This window comes from Rousettus aegyptiacus, unplaced genomic scaffold (genome assembly GCF_014176215.1).
Source record: "Rousettus aegyptiacus isolate mRouAeg1 unplaced genomic scaffold, mRouAeg1.p scaffold_m13_p_4, whole genome shotgun sequence".
Taxonomy (NCBI): domain Eukaryota; kingdom Metazoa; phylum Chordata; class Mammalia; order Chiroptera; family Pteropodidae; genus Rousettus; species Rousettus aegyptiacus.
This window is the reverse complement of record NW_023416307.1, coordinates 6713860-6733605: the sequence shown is the minus strand read 5'-3', so window position 1 is coordinate 6733605 and position 19746 is coordinate 6713860. Positions and strand designations below refer to the sequence as shown.

Genomic DNA, 19746 nt, shown 5'->3' with positions numbered 1-19746 from the left:
GAAAATCTGCCAAATCACCACAGATGAAGCCCTTGCAGCATTATTAATCTTTGTTAGCATTGATATTTGCCTTTGTAGTACTTCTAATGTTACTCTTTTATTGCATTTCTATCAGTTTTCTCTAAAGGTCTTTTTCTTCTCCTATAGGCCATGTCTTACAAATGTGTGTGGAGCTTTTTCTCAGATGACTTAAGTAATCACCAATCATGGCAAAATCTGTTGTCTCACCACCACCCCAGTGGGTTCTGAATTTGAAGGCAAAGATTACATCTGTGCGGCGTTGGGCTTTATGGCTAATTTTCTCTGAATATTTTTGGTACTGTTGCCTTCCTAAGGTGAAGGTCATCTTATGACCTTTGGTATCTGTTGAAGCAATCCATTAGTGATGAATACTCTGGTCCAGATAATTAATGGGTCATTTACAATGGCAGCTAGATATCAGACAGTCAGGAAGGAAAAGAGCATATTTTTACTCTATTGAAATTTTTTTTTTCTATTAAAGATAGAAACATTAGAGATAGTTAAAATTCCCACATTTCCCTCTCTGAACCCGTTTCTCTCTTTCTCTTCCCCAGAGGTAACTGCTATCCTCATTATCATTCCCATTGTATGTTTTTAACGCATTTATGAATCCCTATTGAGTACTGTTTTGCATATTTTAAATTTTATGTAAATTGTATCATTCTATATTATTTTGTAACTTGTTTTATGGCTCCATAGTGAGATTTACTAATATTTCATTCACTTACTTCAACTGCTGTATATTAGTCCACTATATAAAGATGTCACTCCATTTCTGTTGATATTTAGTTTATTTCTAATTTTCACCATTACAAACAATGCATGTCCTATTCCACATGTACTAGGGTTTTTCTACAAGTCGAATTTCTTGTGATAGAGTATATGAACTTTACTGGATGTTGTTAAATTGTTCTCTAGACTTGATGTGCCAATTGACTCTTTCACCAACAGTGTACGAGTTCCCATTTTTCTTCATGTTTGTTAAACCTTGATGTGGTCAGACTTATTTTTCTAACATCAATAAATTGGCATTTTGATTAAGACATCAGTTTTTTTTGTTGTTGTTGGTTTTTTTTTGTTTGTTTGTTTTTTTTAATGAGTTTGGTTATCCTGTGTTGATCGCCCATGCTGTAGTTTGTCGACCTGCAGAGCTCAGGATCTGGCTATACACCATGTGAAGAAGATAGAAAGATAAGCTGCAGACCAGAGAAATATTTGCAAACCACATATCCAATAAAGGATGAGTATGCAGAATATATAAAGAACCCTCAAAATACAACAGTAAACAAAAACAAAAACAAAAAAACCCCAAAGATTCCATTTAGACAATGAGCAAAAGACACAAATATTCACTAAAGATAGCAGATGGTAACTAACACATGAAGATGTTCACCATCATTAGCTATTAAGGAAACACAAAATTAAAGCCATAATGAAATATCCCCTACTAAAATGGCTAAAATAAAAAAGTGACAACAGCAAATGCAAGCAAGGATGTGAAGAAATGGAGTCACTCATAAATTGCTGATGGGAATGTAAAATGATACAGTCATCCTGGAAGACATTTCGTCAGTTTTTTAAAAATCCAAGCATGCGACTACCCTATGACCCGGCAATTGTACTTGCGGGAATTTATTCCAGAGAAATGAAAACTTAGGTTCACACAAAAACCTGAACATGAATATTTATAGCAGCTTTATTTATTTATAATAGCTCCTAACTGGGAACAACCCAGATGTCCTTCAATGGCTGGCTGAACGGTTAAACTAGCCATGGTACATCCATACCACGGAATACTATTTATCAATGAATAGAAATAAACTATTGATGTACACATCTGGATGAACCTCCAGAGAATTACGCTGAATAGAAAAGGCCAATTCCAAAAGGTTATATACCATATGGTTCCATTTACACAACATTCTTGAAGTGGCAAAATAATAGAAATGGAGAATTAGTGGTTGCCAGAAGTTAAGGACAAGGGAAAGGGGGATTGCACAAAAGGGCAACATGAGGGATCTTCACAGTGATAAAAATGTTTTGTGTCAATGTTCATGTCCTGATTATGGTACTGCACTATAGTTCTGCAAAATGTTACCACTGGTTAAACTGGATAAAGGGTATGTGAGATCTCTTATGTATTAGAATTTCTTACAACTGTATATAGATCTACAATTATCTTAAAATTAAAAAAACAAAAACAAAAACAAAATGAAAACTATTATTCTGTAAATTCTTAATCGGAGGCTAACCAACCTAATTCAAGTATTCACAAATCAAGGTAATTGTTGTGAATAGCAATCACATGAGACTGACGAAGGGCAATACCTGCAGGAACCAGCAGCTTTGGCCTCTTACCTTGGGTCTTGCTAGCTCACCTCTTCTTCTGTCTGGCTGTCCATATGCCTGTTTTCCCTCTGCGCTGCCCCCGGGCTATTCACTACTCATGCCTCATGTGTTATATTCAAGCCAACACGATTTTGAATGAAGGTTTCCCTTACAGAATAAGTGTGTGAGCTTCTTAATGATGATTAGGAATCTCCAAATATGTTTCTTCTTACTTTTAGAGGAGGTGTTATATGGAGAAGTGAAATGGATGAAAATGAGATCTTGAATTAAAATACCTAATTTGACAATAATAGTTAATCTCCAAACGTCACTACACTTATATGTAAAGTTCAAGGAAAATGGCTGAGAAAAATTCTTCCTTCTTGAGCAAAGTAATCAATATGGTAAAGACAAGTATATTTATTTCATATGACAGCACATTTCACAGGATATGTACAGAATGTTTGTATTCCACTAACTTTAATACTGTACTTCTATAAAGTAAATAGTTATAAATATTGTATGCCACATAAGCAATAAAATTCTTACATATAAACAGCAATCTACTATAGAGAACAAAGAATTCACAAAGATTCTTAGTGTCTAATTTCTGCTCTGCTTTTAACAGAACTGGTAAATATTTTAATAATACACAGAATAATGGCTAGTTATTTGCAGCATACCTTTACCTTTCAGAACTTGTGCACTTTCAGCAACTTGCTAAATATAATTTTCCTGATAAAGGCTGAACTGCTGCGTGATATGTATATTTTAGACAGTAGTTTATATTCAATAGGGAACATTGCTCACAGAACTGCAATCTGCACTAGTGGAGTTTATAATGAATTATTTTGCTAATGGAGCGCGAATACCAAATACACTAGTCACACAGATGTTAAAGCCACAGTTTCAACAAGTTAATTCACATTCTGAAGCACACCGCTAATAGTAATACTGCTGTTTAAAATATACCAATGCTGAAATGATTAGAACCCCCCAAAAAGCACAATATAAAACTCGCAAGAGTTATTTCTAACAGCAAATCCTGGCTGTTAACAGAGAGAGGATTACTTCTATAAATATAGTATTTTGATAACATCTGAGCATTTAGAAAAGTACTTTTTTCCCTAATAGATTTGCTGTATGTGGTTAAGTGCAATGCAGTTTGCTGTGCTTTTCCACTTTACATATTCTTAGCCATAAGCTCTATTTTCTGATATTCCCCCAATGCACGTCTTTGAAGGTTAAATGTGGACAATGGAATTTAGGTGGACACATACAACTTTTTATATAAAAGGAATGTTAGTACAAGTCTTAGTGGGTAAAGATGATTTTAACGTAAACTGACAATAAAACAACTGCTCAAGGAGTTTTCTGATTGGGATTACTTAATGATATCAAAATTCTACATTCTGTAAAAATTCTGTGTACTTCATAAAACAAAAGCAGGATCAGTTGTCTATTGGCAGTGCAGGAGACAGAATCCATAGCTAATCTGAGGTGTGGGCTCCGAGAACTTAAAGCAGCATCAGAGATGTGGTATGTGGCCTCTTGAGGGGAGAGAGCACACCCCGAGGGATCCCCAATCCAGGCTCTGAGGACTGCTGCTCCCCCTGCTCACGAAGCTCCAGAGCGAAGGCAGCAGATAGAAAAGCGTGGAGGGAAACGGGCGACAAACACCTGCACTTACAGAGAAGAGAGGACATTTAGCTCTAATGTTTTTTAACTGAACCTGGTGGGACGTACCTTCCCGACACAGAAGGCCACAGTGCTTTTCTGGAAGGGCTGGAGTGTCCGTCTACACGACAGTGACCACAAAGTACGCTGCTTCCAGCTGCAGAAGCTTGTCCCGCAGAGAAGCGCGTGGAGGCGCTAGAGTGGAGAGTAACAGGAATGTGTGTGGTGTGCGCCTGAAGCGGTGGGCTGTGAAACTTCTGGTTCTAGAGTCAGGGTTATTTATTTTCGTTTTGGAAAGAAAATGGATGAAATGTCCAAATTTCATTTACAGCCATCCTTTTGATGATGAAATACTGAAAAGAGAACCGTTAGAATTTTTAGGTGAAAATTTGGTTTGAGTTATAGCCTAGAATTTAAATGATGAGTTTTTTAAGTACATCAGTGTATATATATGCACATATGTGTGTATACGAGCTTTTTTTTTTTAAAGCAATGCCTTTCAAAATTTTGTTTCAGTATCACTTTGACAGCTCTTTGGTAAACACTTTTAAATACCAATTGTTAACAAGTACAAAAGGGCTGGCAGTAATGTCAGCTGAAAGTGGTTTGGGCTTCTTGAGATCCTTTAGAGAAGACTAACAAAGAATTTTTGAATAAGGACTATTTTCTAAAGTAGTTTTGAGCACTTTTTATGGCTACTACTCTCCTAGTTATTCAAACAGAAACATACCAAAACTCCAGTTGATGGTGAGGATTTTTCCTTATTTCCAATATACACATATTCCAGCTCTGTACACATTAAATAGTGGTATTTCATGACGACATCAGTGCACTTAACAATGCCTATTGCACATAATGAATAACTAATGCCCAATTCTTTTGTCTCTACCCTTCCCAAACTGAAAACCAGCTGTTTTCTATTGCATGGCATTATCTTTCTGTGAAGTCTAGTGTGGGTGATGCCTTAGACGCCAAAGCGGTGAAAGGATCTACTGGAGGAGTGGTGCCAGGTGGGAGCAGAGGAACGGGAGGTGGAGGTGGCCTTCTTGACGGCAACACACAGAAAGAAACATTTGTACCTTTATTCCAGTCATCATCAAAGTTCAGGTCGGGGCCAGAAGACGAACCTGGCTGATTACCCAGGAACTCTGGACAAGCCGACTTTGACTTCCCTTTCACACCAAAGTCCTCTTCTTCCTCGAAGGTCACCCATCCTTTTGGGTGGCTACTTTTTGCTGTAGACTGGCCCTGCAGATCAAAACTGTCCTTAAAGCCATCCAGTGGAGACGAAGGCTTGCTATTGGTATGACCATGAGGCTTCAGAGAAGGGAAAGGACTGTGAGCAACAGGCTCTTCTTTGGAGAACCATGAAGTTGCTTCTGATTCTTGCAACTTGGCTCTAAATGGGTTTCCGGAAGTGGCAGTCCTGTCAGTGAAAGGGTTTGTGCTGGTCAAGCTCATGGTAAATGGGTTTGGAGAATGTCGCATATTTTCCTGGGATGTACTCCGGGCCGGAACTGGAGGCAATGTCGGCATGCAACTTACAGAACTCAAAGCATTAATGTTACTTTGTGTTGCAGAAGGCAACTGAATCAACCCCTTTGGGTGTGGGGTTAGAACAGGCGATGTTTGAACAGATAACTGAGCCTTTGATACAGCAAGCAGATTAAATGACAGATCTTCAAATGGGTCACTCTTGAATGGTGATTCCAGTCTGACAGCAGAGATTCCATTTGTTTTTACCTGGAAAAGAGAGCACTGAATAATTAAAAAAATAAACTTAAAGTAATATATTTATTTTGAATACTCCCTGTGCTTGCTGCTTTCTGTCTCAATTTTTCTTCATTTTTGGGGCAAGTATACAAATTTAGAAAATAGAAAGCAGCATGTTTTACTCTGGTGGGTTAAATAAAACAGCAAAAATCTTATTCTTTAAAAACTCCCTACTAAATAAATCCATTTATTAAATAGAGCTCATTTCATTCATGCAAGTATTGATATGGTCAAATGGAATTGTACAGAATTAGCAAATGAGTTTGTTCATGCCCGGTTCCATCAGATGTTAGCACAAACTGAAGAAACCCATATTCAGAACTTATGCTAAATCTACACAAACTTCCAACACCCATCTATGATGGTGATGTGGTTTCATTACTCTTTTCAATAGTTTCATTTAAAGTTAATGTTACTGTGGAAATTCAACTGTGTGGGTGAAAATTAATTTTCTTAGTAGATTTCTATTCATAAGCCAAAGACAATGCATCTTTTCCCTTTGTACTTGGAAAAATTAATGTTTGAAGTATTCTTTGATTTTAATGTAAGTTCTCCTTTGTAGAATAAATTCTGAACTATGCCCCGCTATTCCTTAACTAACTTTCTTTAACTTGTACAAATGTTCGAAAACAGATTGGCTTATTAATAACCAAACACAATGATTATTTAAAACCAAGAAGGAAAAATTCTATTTTCTATTTGGTATATTAATTCTAAAACCAAAATGAAGCAGTGCCTAGGGCGGTGCCCAGTTCTTTCTATGCGACAGAGGTGTCTGTGAACTGCTGTTGGTAGGAATAGTGTTCCTAAAAAACTGGCACCCTGTGCCGAGTTCACAGAGAAGCCAGTCGGGGAGGGGCATGGCTCTTATGGGAAACAGAACAATGAACCTGGCCCTGTGAGCAAATTAGCTCATCAGGCACTTCATTTTAATTTTAAAAACCTCTACATAATTTTTAAAGCCAGGTGGATGACTTGGGTATTTACGCCAAGTTTAAGAATTAAAAAAGTAAACATTTGGGTTGAAAAGAACAGAAGAGGGAGAATTTAAGCTCAAGACTTGCAATATAATAAAATAGAGCACTACCCAACACGGATTTAGATAGCTGTTACAGCAAAATAACTGAACAGTCATGAAATATGCTGGAAAAAGAGCAGCAGTCCCCATGAAATATAAATGGATCTTATCAAACAGTAACTTGGTGCTTAAGAATAGGGAAGGCTTTCATTTGCAAAAGGGAATAGGGTGGATAACTTCATAAGTGAATAACTTTCAAGTATATGATTTGTTTTATTCAACTGTCCTACAACATACTTTATAATTGAATAAACAAGTATATTTTTCTTCAAACAAACTTAATATGAATATAATTTGTCCAAAATTAAAGAGTAAACATGTCACAGATTCTAAATGGTATTCTAAGTTTATTAAAGGTGAGCAGACATATATGTGGAAATCTACTTGAGAGATGAATTTATTATAAACATCACAAAATTACAATGAACTATCTTACCAATAATGTCTGGATTATTTACGATGAACATAACCAAAGAGAAGGACTGGGTTGGGCGTGGGACCCGATTCTCCCATGGCAGATAGCGCAGTGCACAACACAGGTGTTCCAGGAAAGGAGAATTTATGCTCTGCACAGCTTCGAAAAGTAGGCCCTTGTCAAATAAATGCTATACATTTAAATACCTTTATTTTCACCTATTAAAAAAAAATTTTTTTTTTCAAAATAAGTTAAAGGTAATTTGGTAGAAGTAGGATTGTTTTGCCCAATCAGGCTTAAAATTATAATGACAGCCACACCACCATGTTCATTACATTAAAAACAGTGGTATTTTTACAGAGAAAGGTGTTGGAAGGACCTTTAAATAATCCTGTTATAATATTAACTTTCATCTTTCTAAATCACCAATTCTTCCTTACCAAGAAGAATCTTGCAACTAAAATTATTTGAAAAAAAATTTTCCCAAAAGAAACCTTAGGAAAAAAGATTGAATTTTGTACTTATGTAATTATGCCAGGAATCAATTTGGTTTTGCCAAATAAGACTTTCATATACATAAAGCTTACCTTATTGAAGTTATACTTTTTAGTCTTGTTAATTTTCATAAAAAACAGAGCAAAATATAGTAAAGCAAGAGTAACTAAAATGCTTCCTAAAAATCCAAAATGCTAAGAAAAAGCAGGTTTTATGATATGATAATAGAATTTATTAATGTGAATAGGTGGTTTTAAAAATGGGTGAAACTTTAGATGTATGAAGCAAAAGATTCATACATCTAATGTGCTAATAAGACAGATGATAAGCACATATAAGATTGAGAAATAATCCAATACCTGTTACCCTGATGGTTGCTCCTGCTTTGAGAAAGGGAACACAGACATCAAAGGAAAGAGTTAGGAGGACAATCTGAGACGAACAAGCAACCCTAACAATTCAGTCTTCAAAATACTTTTCATTCTCCATTATTATTATATACAGAATCTGAGAGCAGTGATATTTGTAGGGCATAGCGTAAGTTCAAGGCACAATTCTAATTTCTTCCGTAATTTTGAATAAAAACTGTATTGCTAAATTAGAGCTTAAATTTTTCATTTTGTCTGAGGCTGCTTACTAACCAGTTCAAAGTTTTGTTATTCCAAAAATAATAATCCAAATAGGTTTTCGGAGCTCTAAAATATTTTAAGTAGCCTGTTATGGATGAAATGTTTGCATCTCCCCCAGATTCACATGTTGAAACCCCCAGAGTGATGATATTTGGAGATGGGGCTTTCAGGCAGTGACGGGGTCAGATGAGGTCATGAGGGTGGGGCCCTCACAATGGAATCAGTGCCCTTATGAGAAGACATGGGGGCGAGCTTGCTCTCTCTGTCCTCATGCAAGTACGGAGCAAGGGCCATGTGAGCACACAGTGAGAAGGCAGCTTACTGCAAACCAGGAACACAGCTGCCACCACAACCCAACCATGCTGACATCCTAACTTTGAGCCCCCAAACTGTGAGAAAACAAGTTCCTACTGTTTAAGCCACCCAGTCTGTGGTACTTTGTTATGACAGCCAAGAGGAGCAGGACACAGTTTTAAGACTGCCTCTGGGTTTATCATCATTAGAGAGGATGTACAAAATAGCATAACTTTGCAAAGAAGGAAAATTAGTATTTATTTTAACAAAATGGTCAGGGACCAGGTTTGTTCTATATTACTCAAACTTTCTAAAGGATGATACTACTATGAATTCACCTATTAGTTGGAAGGAGCAATGCAGTAAGAGAGTGGACCCTATGTTTGTTGTTTAAAAATGAAATCATAATCTTTCTATAACACAGCAGTGTATTTTAACACAGTATTCTTAAGAAACAGTTTTGAGCAAATCTTTCTCAATTTGTAAAGCTTACCTTATTTTAAAATACCAAAACTCATTTTGACAATTTAGAGACAATATTCCAAAATATATTATTATATATATATATATATTATTAGAGTTTCCTGCTTACTAAACACGAGACTCCTGCAAGTTAATAGTTTCTCGACAATCTCAGGCTTACGCTTATCAGCTTTGGTACAGGACAGGAGAGGTGGGATAAGTTTGTGCTAAGATGTACGGAGATGGTACTAAATAGATCGGAATGCTGAGACTTCTCTACCCGGTCTCTTCCCTCACTGTCAGCTATCACGTCAACAGTATGGCAGTGATGCTGTTACTTTGCTTCCTGGAGGATTTCTTGACTTCTGGTTCTTAGCTTACAATCAGATGACTAAGATGCTGGAAGTCTAACAGGTAAGTGAGGCATTTTCGCATTTTCTAAAGGCTATGAAACAGGTTATATAATCATTTCAGTTGAAAGAATCTTTTCTATATTGATTTATAGTCAAAGAACATTTAAATAGGAATAAAAAGTAAAGCTTGTTATACGTTTTTATGTTTTAGCTTATAGATTTGATGCAGAATCAATAAATACATGTAAAAGTTATTAATGTTTAATTCTAAGACTATTTCATGACTATTTAAAATATCAAATGTTATATTTTAAAATCTCATCCTTTTCAACTTATAGCCACTGTAGAAGATTTTTAAAACTGTAAGTGTTTCTTATTTTTCAAATAGGCATTATTCTTATGGTTCAAAGGTCAAAAGGTACAAAAAAGTAAAACACCTCCCCTTCCTTCCTTCCAGCTCCCCAGCACTGTACCCTCCCAGAGGAAACTGTAAACACTTTGTGACCCCTCATAAAGCCAGTCTACATGTGAACAAGATCTTCATCCCCTCACAAAGAAAATTGTGCCTGTGTATATTCAGAGGAATCTGACATCAATGACTGAAGCAAAAGAGAATATTTAGCATTTAAAACAAACATCTTTGGTAGTTTCGATGAACTGAATACAAGATTTGAGAACTCAATCTACCAGGTCACATACAAAGTATGTGCTTTCTGCCACCAAATCACCACACCTCTTCCACCGGAAATGAGAAAGCAAAACAATGAAAATGACCTAAGAAAATGGTATGTGGCAGTCATTGGCATAGTCATCCTATAGTATTTTTGTGTCATAAAATGACTTTCTATTGAAAACTGCATTCTTACTTGACATTCTGCTCTTTCTAAAGCTTTTTAGAGTACAGTTAAGTCTTCACTTAACATTCTTCAACTTTGAGCAAAAAACCACATATAATTAAACTAATTTTACTGTAGGCTAACTGATATAAGTGAGAGTTAAGTTCCCATGGCATCTATTCAACATTATAATGCAACGACACTGAATAAAATATTCAGGAACCTGATGTACTATATCTACTTTCATATTGGTCTAAGAATACTTAAACTATTAAGAGAATTTTAGGAATTAAGGTTTGCTTTTACTATGAAACGGATGTTCACTTTGTCTTCAAACAGTAATAGAAAGCTGTAAGATGGCTACTTTGAAAGTTTTTTGCCCTCTAATTACATTTTAAAAAATACAATAGCACACCTTAAAAGAAAATGAGAAATTTAAGACTCATTGAAAGTAGATTGGCAGAGAGAAAAGATTAGTGGACATTTAGTGTTTGAAGAACTTCTACAATTATTATATATTTTCAGTATCCTCAATTTTCTGAAGTAAAAAGTGTAGAATACTTTTTGGTATTAACTTAAGAGAACATTCTTCTCAATTATACATCCTTTTCAGCGTTTATATATGTGACCAACAAGTAAGTGCTATTAGCAATATTACTATTTTAAAAATCATATTTACTTCAATAATCTGTTTTTCACTATGCACTAGTCTGTGAACTAGCTGGACATATTCAGACATCTGTAAAAATAAATGCAAACTATTATTTATAAATGTGCTTAAGGGCCATTGGTAATTGTTCTTTAAGCAATATTTCTGTATTTTAGATCTTTCCAAAGTTTAAAGAGACTTTTAAAACTTTACACATTTCTTTGGCCTTGAAAGCATTTCAAGTTAAAACTTGAGGATAAAAAAAAATGTAACAAAAAAAGTACTTACTAAATATAAATTTTATTTTAATAATTTTACCGAACTGTATATAACAAAAACTAAGTAAAACAGCCCTCCCCCAAATAAAACAATTTAACTTAAATGATTATTCCTATATCAAAATGACTTTGTATATAAAACTAGAAGTCTTTTCAACGTAAGATCACTCTGGCATAACGAAAGTCCCTGTGATCTTATAATTTCCGCCCACTTAAGGCAATGGCACTGTTTTCTATGCGACACTAATGAGGTGACATTATTTCGATGGTTTTACTTTGGTGACTAAGCCTATTGCTGCACACCCAAGCCACCAAAACTGATCCAATAATGACGGAAACCGTTTGAGACACCCGAGGAGCCCAGTGCCAGCTCCACCACGGAAAGAACCATGCCTGCATCAGGAGGAATAAAAGGATTATGCCGTTTACTGGAAATTAACCACATGGCCGATGGTCAGGGATTGATCTGATTACCTCTCTCCCAGGAAGTGAAAACCCAAACTACTTTATTAGTTGTGAGCAATGACAAAAATAAACTATTGCTGTTCATCCTAATTTATTTACTATCCAAAGTAAATTATGCATTTTAAAAAAGTCACAAACGCTCTAAAAGTTAACAAGAAAAGAGGAAACAACCTGGGAGCCACCTGAAAGTTCCCTGAGGGACCCTAACTTAGGCTGGCTCTCTGAGAAACTCTGATCTAAGCAACAAGTTTAAAAAAAAAAAAAAAGTCAAACTCTCAAACGGCCAAATGATGCATCTGTCATCTGTTTAGTTTGAGGTGTCAAATGACACTCATTTGTTGAAGTCATATCTCAAGATGCTATTATCACCAAAAAGCAAAAAGCAAAAAGCAAATTGAATCAGATATTTATTTCTTTCAAAAGCTAACAATTAAAATAAGTGCATTCCAAGATTCTACCAAAAGCATCGAAGATGCCGTTTTGTTTACCGGCGGAACCTACCTGCTGCTGTGCTGAAGGTTCTGAAGGCAAGCTGTGGGACGACCTGCTCCGGGGTGGGGGCTGCGGGGGGCTTTCCAGGTTCGGCTGTGGGGTAGACTGAGGCACAGGTGCTGCCAGAGGGACCAGAGGCTCCTGCATCTTTTGAACAGGTGGGGGCGGAGAAGGCTGTACAGGCAGGGCGGCCTGAGGCTTCAGGGGTTCAGGAAGAAGAACTGAACCTAAAAAAATCATTTCCGGATGTTAGTGGTTTCTAGAAAACCATGTTTTATCTTTCCTTTAGTAAAATGTTAGGAGGTCCTGGGCTTTTTTAACAGATGTCTCTAATACGGTGTCTACCTTTCAGTACTTCCGATGGTCTGCTTTGGCTTTCGGGAGTCAGTCTTCCAGCAGACGCCCGGGCATGGCTCTGCGGGGCGCTGATCACTCCAGCGCGGGGTGGGATAGTCTACAAATGGGAAGCATAACATTTGAGACGTTTACTTATTTTCAACAGACAAAATGTGAAAATAATTGTTTTTGCATCTCATTTAATCTCCCCTCTGGTATTGTTCCATCTATTATTTTAATTGTTCTCTATTTATAGCCATATGGCCATAAGTTTTAAAATCTTCCTTTTAATTTTTCACTGTTGACTACGTGCCAGGCACTATATTAATTAAGCACTGCATAAGCATTTCCATTTCATCTTCAAAATATCCTTCAGAGGTAAGTATTCTTTTATCATTTCTTTTAAATTAAGATGAAGAAACGTATATAATTTTCCCAAGACCACGAAGGTGGAAAATAAAGCCAGGATCCAAAGCTCAGGTCTGATGAGTTGCAAGACCACTGTTCTTCGCCACAGGCGAAGCTGCCTCATTGGGAGGTGAGGACGGCAGGGAAGGTCACAAGATGGAGAGACACATACACTGAGCTACACTGAGCGACTGAGGGCCTTACAAAAAACCACGCGCTGAGATTTTTTTAAAACACAGAAGTAAAAACTCTCGAATGACTAACTCAGTCTGCTACATTAAACAGACTGGAAGACATGCTGATGAAAAATATATTTTCTATTTTTATATGTTTGCTGAAGGCGCTAAATCCCCGATACTTCTTACTTTAGGTAAAAGTTATGAATGCAATCTCATAAAATCTGACATTTCTTCCCTATCGTTACAGTATTAAATAGAATTTTACAAAGCATGTGTGTGGTCGTGGAGCCAATGAATAGCAATTTCCCCTTTTTTTGCAAAAAGGAGAGTGAGTAATAGATACCTGTAGGACTAGTCCACAGACATTAGTGTAATATTACATGTAGAAAAGGCCCATTAGTTTGGATGTTAAATAGAGAGCTACAACAGAAAAGACAAAACATTTCTAGCTCAGAAATTTTATGAGAATGTCTCATGAGAAATTAGAAGTTAAGTTTCTCAATGTCTCACAACCTTAATTTCTGGTTCTGGTAACAGTTTCCAGTTCCCACTCTTCAGCTGGAAGCCTCATGGCAGTCCCAGGCTGATCGCTGATTTCCACTTTTTTCTTTCTTTCTTTCTTTCTTTCTTTCTTTCTTTTTTTTTTTTTTTTATATATTACTTATATCCCAGAGAAATTTTCATTTGGGTAAAGAGTAGAATAATTATGTGTGTAAAAGAACATATGCTAAATATGCAGAAAACCACAGATTCACACGTAGGGAAAAGCCAAGCACCAGCACCTGCTTGCCTACGTTCACTACTTTTAGAACCAGTTTTCCTACACTGACTGTCTCAGAAGATTTTTGCCCTGAACTCTAATTTTAAAATTCTCCTTGCTGAAGGATGGCTTAGAGAGTCGAAGATATTTAGTGACGATAAATACTTAAGTATATCACTTTTATTCAAATAATGAAGTATGTTTACCTATTTTTCAAGAGTATGTTAATGTGATGTTAGAGATGAAGGGTACCTTGGAGATCATCAAGTGCAATTTCCTCATTTTAGAGTTAAGGAAACTGAGGCTTTGATGGGTCACATGATTTCTCCAAGGGAACAATGTGACTAGTAGCAAGTTGGGACCTAAAACCTAGACTTCCTGGCTCCCACGCTGTGTGCTGCCTACCGGTCTGGCTGCCCCGTATCCAGCAGGTCCTGGGCCTGCAGGTCCTGCTTGAGGTGAAGGCTGGTTGCGTCCTGGAACAAAGACATCACGAAATGCATACGAGTGTAAAAAAAAAAAAATAAACAAGAAACCATGTACTTCCATCCCAAGTGTCTATTCATGGTCCAGTTTTAAGGTTAAGTAGCTCAATTCAAGTGTTTTTACCTATATTATCTTTCCGTGTTGTTCCAGGGCTTTTGGGTGCTTTGAAGCAGGAAGGAAAAAAAATGAGTCATAAGTAAACAATAAAGCAATATTCATAACAGTAGTCGGCTGTTCTGTTTCATTACAGCAGCAACGGGGGCATGAGATGGTAACAACAGTACTTTGCTTTGGATGATGATGAAGGGTATTATCAGTCCTGAATGAAATGTTCCAAAGAAGAAAAATTAGAATACTTATAGTGACACTTATGGTAGATATCTTAGCCCTCAGTCTGATACCTCATTCATAGGGTCACTTTTAGGTGACTCCCAACAGAGCTCTCCTCTGTGAACCTTGGAATCTGAGCATACAGACAGAGGTGCACTTTTCAAGTTACAAGAGAGGCTCTTAACAATACCGTTTTAGAGCTTCGTGCTATAGATGTCATTATGGATAATCTTACAATGAGATCTTTTGGATTCCTATAACAAAATCCTAAGATTAAGGTAGAAGGCAGGCACATCTTATTGCTAAGTATCTGCCTTGTGGAAGAAAGTGTTAAAACATGGATCATGCTCATTAGAAAGGTATGGGAAAGGTAAAATGAAATAAATTACTCTTGGGGCCAAAAGGAGCAGGATTATTAAATGCAGCGTCTAAGATTTATTCTTTTTGGAAGGAAATGCAAGTGCAATTGTTATGCAAAATATATCAGCCCTTGAATGACTATAATCTTAATAAACAGCATCTAGTCTTAATGGTCTTTTAAGTAAATTTAGTTCAGCATCACTAAATAAGAAACATTTAAGTAATATGAAATCATTCATAAATGATTCTTGGACCTAAATTAATAGGATTTAATTATAATTATTAATTTTTAAAAATTCAGAGTTAGTACATTTCTAAACATTCTGAAAAGGATTTTGAAGGCATTCTACTTAAAATAACATTGTACAGTAATTTCATAGCCTAAGTATATGTGAAACAAAACAGAACATAAAACAACATAAGAATCACAGGGGAAATTAAGTGGATATCCATCAGAAACTACACATGACATAGAATGAAAAGAGAAAAAATACAAGGTTACAAGGTATATGTAAGGAGGGGGAGGGAACGTTTACAGTGGGACTAAGAAAAGATTTGGTATGCCTTTAAACACTGAAGGGGCTGACATTTAGAAATAAAATGAGATCCGTATCTATGGCGCAAAAGTCTTGTTACCTTCCATCTCTCGCCTAGCTACCCCAGGACTGGGAGGGGCTCCAACACCTTTTTAGAGAAAGAACAGAAGCTGTATATTGTTCAGGGCCCACAGCACAGAAGGAAAGGCAGGCACACAAGACAATCTCTGCGTCAGACTTACAGTTGCAAAAAGGTTCTTTTTTACTTTAAAGTTCTTTAAATATATCAATATAGAGTGACTTTAGATATCTGGCCCAAATCTGAGTCCTCCCTTTCCACAAAAAGAATAAGAGAGTGACAGTTTTCTATTTCTACCTGAGCAGTAGGGAATTTAGAAATATGTTTAAGGAAAGCCTTTGCATTATGATCCTTTCATTCCTTGCATCTAGAGTTAAATCAAAAATAAGAGCTCCAATACTTGACAGCCAAAAATGAAAAAAAAAAAAAAATCATAGTTTGAATACCACTTTAAATTTCTATGAGACTATATTAATTTCTAAGAAGTTAGTTTTGCTGCATTATGTTTTAAAAGCTCTAAAAATACTGTAATGACTTTCTCTAAGCTTACTACCTTAAAGGAGTAATTTGTTTGTAGGGTTAAAAAAATATGTTGGAAATACTGCCTATCAAAAAATCATGGAGAGGCAATTTTAAAAAATTAAATCAGATATTTCTAAATAAGCTACAAAACTGGTGATATAAATTTTCACAAAGTCATTTAAAATTTTATTTTCTATAGGTTGTTTTCTTAATTAAAGCAGAAGATAAATAGAATTTAACAAGAAAATGTAAATAAAAATAGGAGTTTGAAATAGAAAAAATTAAAGCTTTCTGTAAGTCAATGGAAAAATTATCTAGCAGTATTTTACAGAAGCTGTAATGCTGAAATAATTTAGCTCTCCTTATTATACAAAGTCATTAAAATCTACACACAAGCAAAGTCAATCTATCATAACATGTGCATTGGCTGGCAATGTCATTAATCAGCTAGACTAGAAAGAGACCAACTACACATGAAAAGTGAACCTTAATATGAAAACTGGGTATGTAAAAGCCCTTCTGTGATAACCTGTCTCATCCTTTGAGAATTAGGTTAAATAAACTTGTCAAATATAACCTCCAACTGAACTTTGTGTGTTTTCATGTAAGTCAAACAACACTTTAAACAAAATGTGATCCATTTGTTAATAAAAATTTCCTTATTGAAAAAAATAAAATTGTTCTTATATTTTAAAAAGTGAGGCATGAATTTTATGACAAATTATGATAAAGCCATGTAAAATGAAAGATATATTTCAGGTTATTATAACTTTAAATTGAATTCCTAGGAAATCTTGCTAATTGCTAAATTTGCCAAGCTACTAGACAAAGGAATGTACTAGAGCATCACTAATCAAATAATTGGGAAATGGTCTATAGTCACTGTACCCGAATCTCTTTTGAAATTAATATGATTTGGGGAAATTAAATCTTTGTAACCAAATTGACTATATTTATTAAGGAAAAGTATACGAGGCCTTGATGGGTAATTCAACTACGTCCATCTGGGAAATGGAAGCCTTTGCTAGCTTTATTCACAATGAAAATCAAGCTCTAGTCTTTTACTTAACAGGAATATTATGGAAATTTGGAGCTATTTTTTAACTTGGAGTAAAAATGTCATTCATTTTGACTTTTATCAAACAAACCTAAAATGTCTGTCAGTTACAGGGATCCAACCCCAAAACATCAATGAACCAAGATGTATGTATCATAACAGATATAAACGGTTACCTCCAAGTTCTTTTCTAGCAGGTGCAGGACTCCTAGCCCCTTATAGTTCATAAGAAAATACGCAGCAGAAAGGAAATGACATAAAGAAAGAATTGAAATGTCAAAGATTTACTGTAGTACTCATGATGTCCAGTATCATGTAGGATGATACTTGGTATTATAAAAAAGCTATTATTTAATGTAAATAGTTCCAATAATTTAAGTAACATCAATCGCTATATTGATTGTAAAAGAACATTTAAACAAATATGTAAAATTTTATAGTAAATAAGTATATGTATATTCTTTAGATCTAATTACACATTTAACAGAAACGAGTACAACTACATCAAGCTAGCAGAAACAAAATGAACACTTCTTGCACACTTGTAAGAAGGCAGCTATGGAAACATTATAGAAGTCTAGTGGGGAAACACTGTTTTTACCTGTTTTGATGCGCCTACAACGTTCTTTAGAGAAAAGCTGAGGAAGTAGCAACAATGATAGAAAAATAATAAAATCTAGAAAAACAATAAAATCTAGAAAACATACAAAAGTTTTTTAATAGAGTGGAGGAGGATTTTACATCTAGCAGAAATGGAAATAACACGGTCCGTTACCGGAAGGTGGAGGCGGTCTTTGTGGGGGAGCTGGACGAGCGGGAGGAGCACCTGGGCGGGGAGGAGGAGGCCGCTTGGGCTCCAGAGTCTGGGAAGAATCTTTCTGTTGCAGCTGCGTTGCTGGCAGAGCGTCGATAGGAGAACCTAGAAAAGTATCTTAGGTAAAGATCAGGTTCCAAGTAGGTGTGAACATAGAGTTATGATGCTTCCTACAGAGGTATGATAAATTCTCTATTTTGCTAATTTTCTAAATTTGTACTGTACCATCATGAAACACTGTTTTAGTACCAATAACATAAGCAGTTCTGCCATTAAATTATCCTTTGGTACCTGGAAGAAGTGATGCTAGCTCTATGTGGATGTCTTACTTAGGCCCCAGGTACTAAAGGTGATTTACTGACTGGCCCTGTCAAGACAGCGCAAACTTTCCTTTAAGTCACTTGCAGTATGCTGAGCAGCAGTGAGAAGAAAAAGAAAAGGGAGTCTCTACTTTTCTCTATACCTTGGTTTATCTTGAATTTATTTAATGAAGCCACTCCTCTAAGAGTGGTATGGGTCAACCTGAAAAGTTCATGAAATGGAAAGTAGTTTCTGAAGATGTTGGTTAGGATGGAACAGTGACTTAATTGTGTAACATAAGAGCTTCCAAAGACACACCTTCCAAGTTTGGAGAAGTAATGACGACAATTTCAATTCAAAAAACTTGTTTTGTGTCTTCTTGCTTCACATGATCATACAGGTAATGTACAGATATATAGCTAACCTCAAATAGTTACAGATTCCTACTATAATGCCAGAAAATTATCAATTATAGGACAGGGACAAACGTGACCACATAGAAAAAGAATACACACTTTGTGAAGGTACGTTCCCAGGAGTTCGGGATGGTGCTCGACTTGGCCTCACAGGAAGGGAAGGTACAGGACCCTCTGATATTGTAGGTGACTGGCAGGGACTGGTCCGGGGTGAAGAGCTTGGGGAAGTGCCAAGGCCAGAACTTGAAGATGGCTGGAGATGCTGAGGGAGAATTTCCTCTACTTCAGCACTATAGTCATCGACATCACCTAAGGAAATGCAGGGTTATCCAAGTTACCACCATTTTAACTTCCTCAGAGTTTTTTTTTTCACCAATCTAGGTTTTAAGGGGTTAAATACACAAAACAAACATGTTACTATTATGATATTGCATAGAGTAAGCATGTAGGCATATATACAAAATTTACGGGTATAAAACCAGAATTAGTACAAATGCTCTTATAGAAAATGTAATTAAAGATATTCTATCATCTCAGAGCAGGAGGATGCCAGTGGTGACATTGCCTAAGGCTGGTTGACTCAGTGGCTCCCTATATTCCGCTGGGCAGGCATCTCAGTGCTGGCTGACTCACAAGCTTACTGCTCTCCCTCCAACCCTTCCCACCTGCTCTGTGGACCTGCCCCGCATCTTCTGCCCTCACCTCGGGTCTGGCCCTTGTGGTGAACAGGCTCCCAGGAAGCCACACGCCCTTCCCGAGAGCCTCCGGACTGCTCCTCCCCCGTGCTCCCCGCTCACTGTGTACCTTCTTTGCTTCAACTGAACACTGCTTCTCCCCTCAGATCTCATCTCTCCTTACCTCGGGCTTGGACAGTGAGGCCAGGGTGCCCCCTCATGCAACCTAATTCCAATTCTAGAA

General features: G+C 36.4%; 1 protein-coding gene across 17 annotated transcripts in view; it reads right to left on the bottom strand.

The window, feature by feature from the left end:
* Positions 1-1100: 1100 nt before the first annotated feature.
* The window catches only part of SYNJ1 (synaptojanin 1), a 76855-nt gene continuing 58209 nt past the window's right edge, over positions 1101-19746 (bottom strand). For 3 of the 17 annotated variants that reach the window (XM_016162380.2, XM_036219600.1, XM_036219601.1), the window contains 9 exons: positions 18928-19137; positions 18074-18217; positions 17475-17513; positions 15741-15788; positions 14538-14576; positions 14334-14404; positions 12591-12699; positions 12255-12472; positions 1101-5769 (listed from right to left, as the gene is read on the bottom strand). In XM_016162380.2, coding sequence (XP_016017866.1) covers positions 4957-5769; positions 12255-12472; positions 12591-12699; positions 14334-14404; positions 14538-14576; positions 15741-15788; positions 17475-17513; positions 18074-18217; positions 18928-19137 — 1691 coding nt within the window. In that variant the 3' untranslated portion in view covers positions 1101-4956. Of the gene's footprint in view, positions 5770-8146; positions 8171-12254; positions 12473-12590; positions 12700-14333; positions 14405-14537; positions 14577-15740; positions 15789-17474; positions 17514-18073; positions 18218-18927; positions 19138-19746 lie in introns of all 17 variants that reach the window. The other 14 variants (XM_036219612.1, XM_036219611.1, XM_036219613.1 and 11 more) reach the window with 7 other exon arrangements.